The sequence below is a fragment of the Haliotis rufescens genome, unplaced genomic scaffold, assembly GCF_023055435.1.
Source record: "Haliotis rufescens isolate VD_foot unplaced genomic scaffold, xgHalRufe1.0.p SCAF_40, whole genome shotgun sequence".
NCBI lineage: Eukaryota > Metazoa > Mollusca > Gastropoda > Lepetellida > Haliotidae > Haliotis > Haliotis rufescens.
Genome location: NW_025964113.1, coordinates 2,492,171 through 2,502,630, shown reverse-complemented (window position 1 = coordinate 2,502,630; position 10,460 = coordinate 2,492,171). Strand labels below are relative to the sequence as shown.

The 10,460-nt window shown below is 41.8% G+C and overlaps 1 protein-coding gene across 1 annotated transcript; it reads right to left on the bottom strand.

Annotated features, from left to right (window-relative positions):
* Nucleotides 1-6,053: 6,053 nt before the first annotated feature.
* LOC124138537 (28S ribosomal protein S34, mitochondrial-like) lies at nt 6,054-8,704 on the bottom strand. The gene is made up of 2 exons (XM_046505243.2): nt 8,429-8,704; nt 6,054-7,212 (listed from the first exon to the last, which is right to left on the bottom strand). The coding sequence occupies exons 1-2, from the start codon at nt 8,606-8,608 to the stop codon at nt 6,901-6,903; spliced, it is 492 nt and encodes a 163-aa protein (XP_046361199.1). The 5' UTR covers nt 8,609-8,704; the 3' UTR covers nt 6,054-6,900.
* Nucleotides 8,705-10,460: the final 1,756 nt, after the last annotated feature.

The window sequence follows — 10,460 nt, the reverse complement described above, 5'->3', positions numbered from 1 at the left end:
AGACGTCGGATCACAGTGTCCCGGCTAATGTGTCGATTATGTGTTCCTATGGTCTGTCGAGCACTTTCACTTGCAGTGAGGAACGGATATCGCTGGTGTTGACGGGTAATCTGCCGATCTTGTCGAGGTGTGGTGACCCTAGGACGACTGCTCCGAGGAAGGTCATCTGTGGTCTGTGTAGCATTGTATCGATGCAGGAAACGGTAAATTGTTGTTATGTTAACGTTGAAATGACGTGCAACATCTTTGACAGACTCTCCAGCTTCCAAACGTCCGATAGCCTGGTTTCTCTGAATTTGAGTTAGGCGTGGCATTGTTGACCAATGAGTGGTAGGTCCAAGAATCGGCCACAGTTTTATACCCACTACAGTTAGTGACAGTTCGTGCATTTTCGATTTCGCGAGAAATGGGTACATGATACCCACATATTCATTGAAATGGTGCGTTTTGGCGATTCGTTTTTTCTGTTGCGTTTTTACTCGGGGCTTCCAAAATGCAAACAAAAATATTGATAACACCATCAGGCTAAAACTCGCATCAATTTATGGTTCCGTGTTTGTTACCTATTTGCTTAAAACCACTTGCGTTTCTTTTGCGTGTGAGTATATTTTGTCTGATCAAGACTTGAATATTTACTGACCGGAGTCATATAGCTGGAATATTACTTAGTGCGGCGTTTAACAACAAAAATCTTTGGCGAAACCCATAAGGAACACGCACACACACACACACACACACACACACACACACGCGCGCGCACGCACACACGATATAGCGATATTACATCACATTATTTTGCTATCGTTTAATGTAGATGGATATCTATTTCATATCTGTAGGAAAAGTGTGTATTGTTATTATAATGACTGCTGTGAAGTATGTACTATGTTTGTTGTACAATTTGGTCATCGTTCGTCCAGGTCATTCGGTATTCTTCTGGTTCTTCAACGTCGTAATCAGAGTCTTACAAAGTATTTTATGAACGCTTCATTATTCATGACAGCCTCGAGGAATGCAGGGTTGTATATAGTCTGTCTGATAGTCCCTGAACCATATTATTTCCCCTTCCGCCCAGCCTTTCTGTAATGCAAAAGATCTACATGAAGCAAGTCTAGATTCTCCTCAGGTTCTGAATCTCCCATATCACTGGGGCTCCTTTTCAAATTGAATGGAATTGTTTGTTTCTATCATATTATATATTTTCAGAAACTTAGGGTAAGTCTAGATTAGACAGAATGTGCACGTAAAGCATGAGCTAAATGTGACTATGCATGGGAGGCTCGATACGCTGTATTACATCAGTGTCTCTTCAAAGCAAAATCGTTTCGCCTCATCTTCATCCTCATTCGTCACCACTCGCCTCTTTCCGTAACCTGCAAGAAGAGCTATTCGGCTTGTCCCGGAATAACACGAGCTGGTCACGAATGCTTCATCCTATCCGACAGCCTGGCAATTGTCGTGCATTGAACACCAAACCATTTGGTTTTCCTTGTTCGTTGGTTCACAGAGCTCGGCAAGTTACCGCTATAAACACAAATGTACTTCGTGTTACTACCTGCTGCCCCTGAAACGTAGTTTGACCATGTCATATTCACCAGTGTCAGGTCGAGAAGTCAATGATTTTACCAAAGGGAAACAACACTCCAGCTCTCAGTCGTCTAGCGGGTGCGGTCTTAATTAGTTTGCGTAATCAGCAGATTCCAATTAGCGTCAGCGACCTAACAAACTGGGCTTCGGACCACCCTGTGCACAGCAAGGGGGAATCCCCTTGAATCCTCGCACTTGATTGGACGATGCTTACTAAAACATTGCAAAATTTGTCTGCTTGTGTAAATGTGTATGAGCTGTTATGTAGTTTAGTATACAGCAAATACGTGTGCGTATTATTTTTGCGACAATGAAGTTAAGTTCATATATTCAAAACAGCCACGATCCTTTTTTTTCAGGCAAATTGGATATAATATATTTACTACTCCCTTCTTGTCATGCATGTTTCATGTTAAAAGTCTACACCTGTGTATTTGTCGTCATTCACCTGACGCTCAGTTAATGTATTTATTGCAGGTATAATAAGTGGTAGAACTACTCAGATTACCTGATAGAGATTACCTGCTAGAGCAACAGTAAAGATCACAAGAACCCACCTAAAGCCAGAATACTAGTCTGCTCCAGGGGATCTGTGTTCGACAACACCGCCAAGTACCTCTCCCGACTTCTAGCCCCCTTAGGCAAAGATGGAAAATCCTCTTTCATATCTTTCGTCAACCAGCTGAAAGAAGCTAACCTCACAGGCACCATGGTCATCTATGACATCATCGACCTCTTCACCAACATCCCTCTACAAGAAGCGATGGACATCCTCCGCAACAAGCTACATAATAAAATCAACGACCTAGACACCAAACTCACAATAGGCAGCATAATCAACCTAGCCTCCAGCTTCAAACTTCACCTTCAACAACAAGATCTACAAACAAATCCACGGACTACCTATGGGCTCCCCTCTATCTCCACTCATCACTGAAATCGCCATGACATCCTTCGAAGAATCAGCCCTCTCCACAGCACCATTCCAACCCCTCCGCTGGTACCGAAAAGTAGTCGGCACATTCACCACCATAGCCCACCAGAACGACCCCACAGAGCCCCTTAACGTCCAGCACCAGAGAATCCAGTTCACCATGGAGACCGAAAACAATCAACACCTTCCTTTCCCCGACGTGTCCATCCAAACCACACACAGACCAGAACATCCTTTACAAATCTTGCCACCATCCCCAGATAAAACAAGCCACCATCGCCACCCTCACCCGACGTGCCAAATCCATTTGCCACCCTGATGCCCTCAGCAGTGAACTGGACCATCTCAAGGAAACCTTCACTTCCCTCAACAGCTATCCTGCCCACCTGGTCTCCAAAACCATCCGCAAGACCCTCAAGAACTCCGACCCAGGCCCATACCAGCATCATCGCCCATCAGAATCGCAATACCCTACCAAGGCCCTGTCACTCATCAGATTTCCTACCTCATCAAGAACAAAACCAACATAGATGTCACCTTCTCCACCAGCAAGTCCATCAGGACCCATCTACGAGCCAATGGCAGCGGCACAAGCAGCGCAGGATGTATAAACCAGATCACCTGCAACTGTGGCCAACAGTACATTGAAGAAAACCCTAGACCCCTCAACACCAGACTCAAAGAACATCGGACCTCTGTTAACAAACCCGACCTGAAATCCGCTATTTCCGAACACATCCCGAAAAACCATAACCATAACATCATGTGGGAAGCCACCAAAGTCCTGTCTACCAACAACTGGCGACAAAGAAAACTACAAGAAGCCATTGACATCAGGAAACACCAGCCAGCCATGAACCTTGACCTATTCTGCCTAGTGCTTAGGACTTATTGCTTTGATCTTTGTCGGTGCTAATTACCTAACTGGCTTCAATTTGCCCTTTGCAATGTCCAGTCTTACACCTATCAGTGCTAAGCAACCCGGCCTCCCGTTTGCCCAGTGCCCATTACCTATTACTTATCTATCAGGGATGTGATCAGGTTTTGCCGAAAAAAGAGGAAAAGTCTAGGGGGGTCTGGGGGTATGCCCCCCCAGAAATTTTTAAAAAATTTGATTGCATTTTAAGCAATTTCATGTAGTTTGGACAACATTCACACCAAGAAATGTAATAAGTCAATGGCAAAAGTCAATAAGCAAAATAAACAAGATGGCAGATGCAGTAAAATTTCGAAGTTAAATCAGTACTTTAAAAAAATCGGGCATAGCTTTCGCGCACCTGGCTACCCGCCAGGTCTGGGAGCAATACTGCCATAAACTTCAACCCCCGTCCCCCAGACACAAGGACAACTGTCACAAGCGTGCAATGTCTGACCCTTTCCCCATGTTGAAGCATATTGAAAAAAACTTACCTTGTACTTACCTTTTGATGAAAAAAACAAAACTCCATTGCAAACATAAGACATTAATACAATATATATCCCCATGACATGGGGTTTTGGACGCTGAAGAAACATTCATAAATTTCTCGCTTATCACATGAACAACTGTAAAACATCTCATTCACTTACAGGCTAAAAGACAACTTTATCTTAAAAACAAGCCATCAGCTGACTCTGAGTATTTACAATTTCTGTGTGACGCCACACCCCACGTTATAGTGCAAGTATTCGTGACAGAAAACGTATGATGTCCGAAAACCTATGCTGTGAAAGCTACGATCGAAAACAGGCCAATCCGCTCCAATTGTACGGTTTTCGATCATATTTTTCGGAGTGTTTTTTTTTAAATATTTAATAATTTTTTCCGCGGAAGATGATTTTTTCCGAGGACTACTGTTTTAAAAAACGCGATTTTCCGTGTTTCCGCGGAGATTTCACATCCCTGATCTATGATAACTTAAGTACTGGCTTCCATGCCATCAGCGTTGGCTTCCCATGTTAGCTTCTACCCTTTGTTATTTTTTATCTTTTGTTAAGTTATTAGTTTTGTTGTCCTTACATGTACATATATATATGCTCTCTGCCTCATGGCATTCATTCACCTGATGAAGTAGTAAGCATATACTCCGAAACGTTGTGTTCCTCATAATAAAGAAGTTGACATCAATTATCACTTCTAAATGCCTTTCAAAGACATGAACATGGTAGTCCCATGCCCTATCTCAGCTGACCAATGAGACATATGACACCATTGTGAAACACCTGAAACAAACTTACGTGATCAGTAGAGAGACAAACACAGGTTATATCCAAAAACGCTATATATATAAAATAATACATTGTTACAAAGACACGTGACATTGAACAAATTTCTTAGTACAGCTGCAGATGTATGGGATAATGTTCCTTTATGTGGATATCGACGGCTACATTCCCCGATCAAGGTAACTGCCTGATATTATAGATGTAACGTTTGTCGGTTATAATTACGATATTTGCATTTTCCCCCATTGATTTGCTGTAGCAAGAACGCGAGAGGCCTCAACGGTGACTGATCGTTCAAATACGTAAAACATATCCGGCAATAGATATCAGTTGTCCAAAAATATATATTGTAAACGTTGCAACTAAAATAACTCTGTTTTGGAATATATTATTTTTGATAAAATAATATTTTCAATACACTTCTTTCGATCATTGGAATTATTTTCGATCCTGCGATAGGTGTCGCTTCCCAAGTCAGACCAGTCGAGATAATAGTCCATAAGCAAATTTTGAATCTACGAAGAGCCGATCAATATTTCAACTCTTTCCTTCTTACAGTGTTGTTTCCCTTCTTTAATTATATAGCCAATTTAAACATTATTTCTATAATAGATTGTTATTGTTTACCTATGGTGAAACCACGAGCACTGCGGTTTGAGACATGGATCACAATGGTCCGATCCAGTTGATGCCGGCGGCTAAGGGAGGCAACTCTGTACAGACAATTGCGGTGCCCAAATTGGACCACTGGGCCAACAGTGCACTTCCAGTTTTACAGAGATCAGAAGTGATGTGTCCCCAGCTATATGCCCCCTGTTAATTATACGTAATCTTAACCTGCGTGTGTGTGTGTGCGTGTGTATGCGTGTGTATGTGTGTGCGCCCACTGAGATACCATGCCGCAGTTTAACATGAATACCCCACTCAGACACAGTATACTGACTCTGCCGACCAGTCCTCGTTTAGCCCCTTTTGCTGAGGGCCAGGCAGGTTAAAAACAATCCTTCAACGTCTTTTTCTTGGTTGATTGATTGATTGATTGATTGTCTGTTGTTTAACGCCGCACTCAGCAATATTCCAGCTATATGATGGCAGTCTGTAAATAATCAGGTCTAGACCAGACAATTCACTGATTGATATTGTGAGCCTTGATCCACACATATAGGATACGCTGACATGCATCAACCAAGTCAGCGAGCCTGACCACCTGATCCCGCTAGTCTCTTATGACAAGCATGGGTTTCTGAAGACTAATTCTATAGGTTGACCAGTTGAGTGAAAAATACTACTAATATGTGCTCATGCGAAAAATAAACAACAAAACCCATTTTGAAATATACACACTCATCCAATTTTATATTATGGGTAGATGTCTCTGATACAATGCAGAACAACAAACAACTCCTTCACTGTCTACAAGTACTATTCTCTGGACACAGACACCATCTAACTCCCTGTGAAGGAGATGTATCTTCAGCAGTAGATACTGCACTGGAACAAACACCTTTCTGTTGTTTGTGCCTATTTATCCCTTTGTTAACACTAACATATCTTATAAACTATCCATTGTTGAAATAAAGGCATTGATAAATGTATTAAATGATTATTTTTGTATACTTGTGAAGCAGTAGTAAAATCATTCAAACCACCTTTTATCCAAGCTTGGACGAGTTGATCTGGGGTGAATTGTGTCAGGAAGCTAAGGATGTCATATCTTGAATCATTCCATGCCCTGCTTATTTGCAACGACATTTTCTGATTTAGTCAGTTTTAAAGGGAAAACATGTTTACTTTCCTTGAAAGATTAATTACCAACTCAGGACGAGGTATTCTCTTCCTGCGGATTGTTCTCATTCTATGTTGTGAGTAGAACAAAGCACCATACAATACTGTACTCATTACATGTTTTATGTATTTCCAACAGACCATACTGGTAAAGAAACATGATTCTGAATTATCATTATTTTGTGATTGTGGCTTGAACAAATTTTCATAAACACATTTTCATCTAAAGATAGTCACTCTTGGTTGAAATAAATTTGGCTCTCACACATGATTACCGGTACTTCAGCTGAATTGTAACTGAAGGACTGATATTTTCATCCATGAATCTGGAGTTGCAGGAACTTTCACACACCTGTAGATACACACAGCTCACACAACGAGTGCAGACATCATGTATCTTCCTGTATTGCTCTGTTCAGGAAATCCTTTTTAATATTCAGCTCCATCCTCAGAGGTTGTGATGTGTCCTCTCCCCTCGCGGACATCTCCTGCTTGGCGAGGAGTCCCAGCAACGGAGGAATGTCAGCATATTTGGGCACCACATTCCTGGGCCGGGGCTGGGACAGTTCCTGGCAATAGGTACTCTCTTCCTCCCTGGGTATGAGCCTCCAGTCTGCCTTCATGCCAGCATCTATCTGACGCACACCCAGGTTCTCTCCCCTGAACACCTTCACCCCCCAGGCCTTCCCACTGCGAGTGGTCTGTAAACAGGAATTCAACTTGATAAACAAGGTAAACATCATGAATGGAATGTTATTAATTCTATGTACTCTTAAGTGAGTGAGTATGGTTTTATGTCGCTTTTAGCAATATTCCAGCAATATCACGGCGTGGGACACCAGAAATGGGCTTCACACATTGTACCAATGTCGGGAATCGAACCCGGGACTTCAGCGTGACAAGCGAACGCTTTAACCACTAGGCTACCCGACCAGCCCCCATGTACATATGTACTCTTAAAGTATATCCCATGGAGATTCCAGGTTAGAATATATCCCCATCAATGTATGTTGGTCTAAGAGGCAAATTAATTTCGTTAATGATCAGGTCAAGCTCGGCAACTTGTTGCTCATGGTATCAATCACTCAATTGTCTGGGCAAGACTTTATAATTATTTATGTCTGGAATGTTGCTGAGTGAGCTTTAAACAACAGCAAGGTATATTCATATTAAAATTAATTACTTTTCCTCTTTATTTGGAGTGAGAGAGTGAGTTGAAATATAATGTTGCCTCAGTCTGGGACATTGAACTCATGCAGAAAACATGTGAGACCAGTGGAGATCGCGGTTAGAGTAAGTTTTCAGCTTCATACTTGCCATAAAAGGCGACTATGCTTGTCATAAGAGGTGACTAACGGGATTGGGTGGTCAGGCTCGCTGATTTGGTTGATGCATGTCATCATATCCCAATTGCGTGGATCGATGCTCATGATGTCAATCACTGGATTGCCTCGTCCAGACTTGATTATCTACTGAGTGTCGCCATATAGGTGGAATATTGCTGAGTGAAGAGTTAAACAACAAACAAACACATGGACACTATTTCAGTAATGTCATGGCTTGTCAACTTGACATGGATGGAAAGTTTGAAAGGATACAGGCTGTAGAAACCTTTGCTGAAACCTATGACCATGGATCATTATCAGTCTGAGATTTGATCCATGATCCACAGACCCTTGAACATAAATTGTGGTGCCTTACTGACCTGACTCCTTCTAATCTGGGCCGAACAGACTGTATTGTTCGGGTATTGAAGGTCAGCTAGATTTTGAATAATCAGCTGATAATCATTTGATCACAGTGCTTGCTAGATTCGAGTACATCAGCTTAGCTTAACAATAATACCGCTTGACCGAGTAGGCCTATATTTGAGGACATTAGACATAAGTGCCAATGAAGTGCTGTCAACTATGGTACCTTGTCGGAGAGATCAGGAGTAACTTTGGTGAGTCGATAATAGCTTTTTTCTTCGTAGCGTTCCGCGAACTTGAATCTTGTCACAACTCGGCCCTCGCCACAATTTCTTAAGTTAGCCGCAATCTCGAAGAGCGTCTTTCCACGGAAATAGCTTTCCCGGCCAACATATCTAATAGGCATTGTCAGATTGTAGCAGATATGTCTTCTGGAAGGAAACTAAATCTCGTATTTGTTATGACTTCGAGCACATGCTTATGGGTGCCGCCATATTGGAATATATTATCATTAGAGTTACCTCCCCTTGACCATAACCATTTTGATTCTTTCCGGAATGCTCAGGAATTTATGCTGTATTCTCGCCATTTGACGGCTGCGTTTATGCGTTATGGTGTGAAAATCAATTTGGCGTGTTTGACTGCTCTATGGACAAAACAGATAGAGGGTCTGACCGTTAAAATTGATCTCGCCTTCTAAAATCATTATTTCAGAAGTTGAATATGTAACAACAAAATTGTATGGATGAGCACTATTAATAATTTTACATGGTTTTGTTTGTTTGTTTGTTTGTTTGTTTGTTGTTTAACGCCGCATTCAGCAATATTGACATCGTGAGCATCGATCCACTCAATTGGGATATGATGACATGCATCAACCAAGTCAGCGAGCCTGACCACCCAATCCCGTAAGTCGCCTCTTACGACAAGCATAATCGCTTTTCGCGGCAAGCAAGAATGGGATCTCAGTCCATCTGAACTGCTGTCGAATATTATCCATCACTCCACCTGATTTGATATCCATCAGTCCGTCTGTTCACATCTGAAACCCGTGAATCTCCCGCGGATTCACTGATTAACCACCAGGATCACGATAGATAACTTCAGCATATACAATACGTCTTCTTTCCAAACAAACCCGTGAAGGTCTGGGTTAAAATGGGTCTTCAGCTTACCGTAAAAGGTGAATATGCTTCTCGTTATGGGGCGACTAACGGGATCGGTTGGTCAGGCTCGCTGAGATATCTACTGGTAATATAAAATGGGATGAATGTGTATATTTGAAAATGACTTTTGTTAACTATTTTTTACATGAGCACATAGTATTGTTTTTCACTCAACTGGTGAACCTATAGTTGTCGTAAGAGGCGACTAACGGGATCGGGTGGTCAGGCTCGCTGACTTGGTTGATTGCATATCATCGTATCCCAATTGCGTGGTTTGATGCTCATGGTGTCAATCACTGGATTGTCTAGCCTGGACTAGATTATTTACAGACCGCCGTCATATAGCTGGTATATTGCTGACTGCGGCGTTAAACAAAAAACAAAACAACAAACATCATATCTCAATGGGCCAAGTCGCAGTGACAATTAAACTCAAACAACTGAAACAAAACTCTGATAGTGCTGCTGAAAATAAGACATACTGTTGTAATCTGTGACAACTGAATCAGACCTCTCAGAGTGCTGCTTTCGATGGAACAAAGACTCTTAAAGATATTTGCTATGAAATGAATCAATATCAGTTTTCGAAATACCTGCCTGCCCGACCGTCCGAGACGGGTTGATTTCAACTCGGGCTGCCAGATTTTCAAATCCCCCTGCCCGACGGTCGGATTATATTTCATATGTGAAAATATTCAAAATATTTCCCGATGATAAGCATTAATTCACATGTAAAGATGAATGATAAAATGTAACCAAAAAGAAACCCCGTTAGCTTATCCTGAGAAACATATGATTATAGTGGGCAGGCAGGTTTTGGTCAGGGCTGGCAAGTATTTCAGCTAGCCAGTCCTGTGGTCTGGCTGAAATTTTTGGGAGTTTCATACCCTGTCAATATATAGAGGATATTGAGCCAGTTAAGGCTTTAGACAGAGTTATTTCCCTTCTTCCAATATCCTAACCACCTAATATTTTGTATACAAGTGGAAATTGTTTTATTATTTTCCAGAGCGGGATGACATATAACCTGTTGGGCGAATAAGTTGATATTAAAACCCTTTTCTATTAACGGGGCTGCTTTTTAGAATCTGA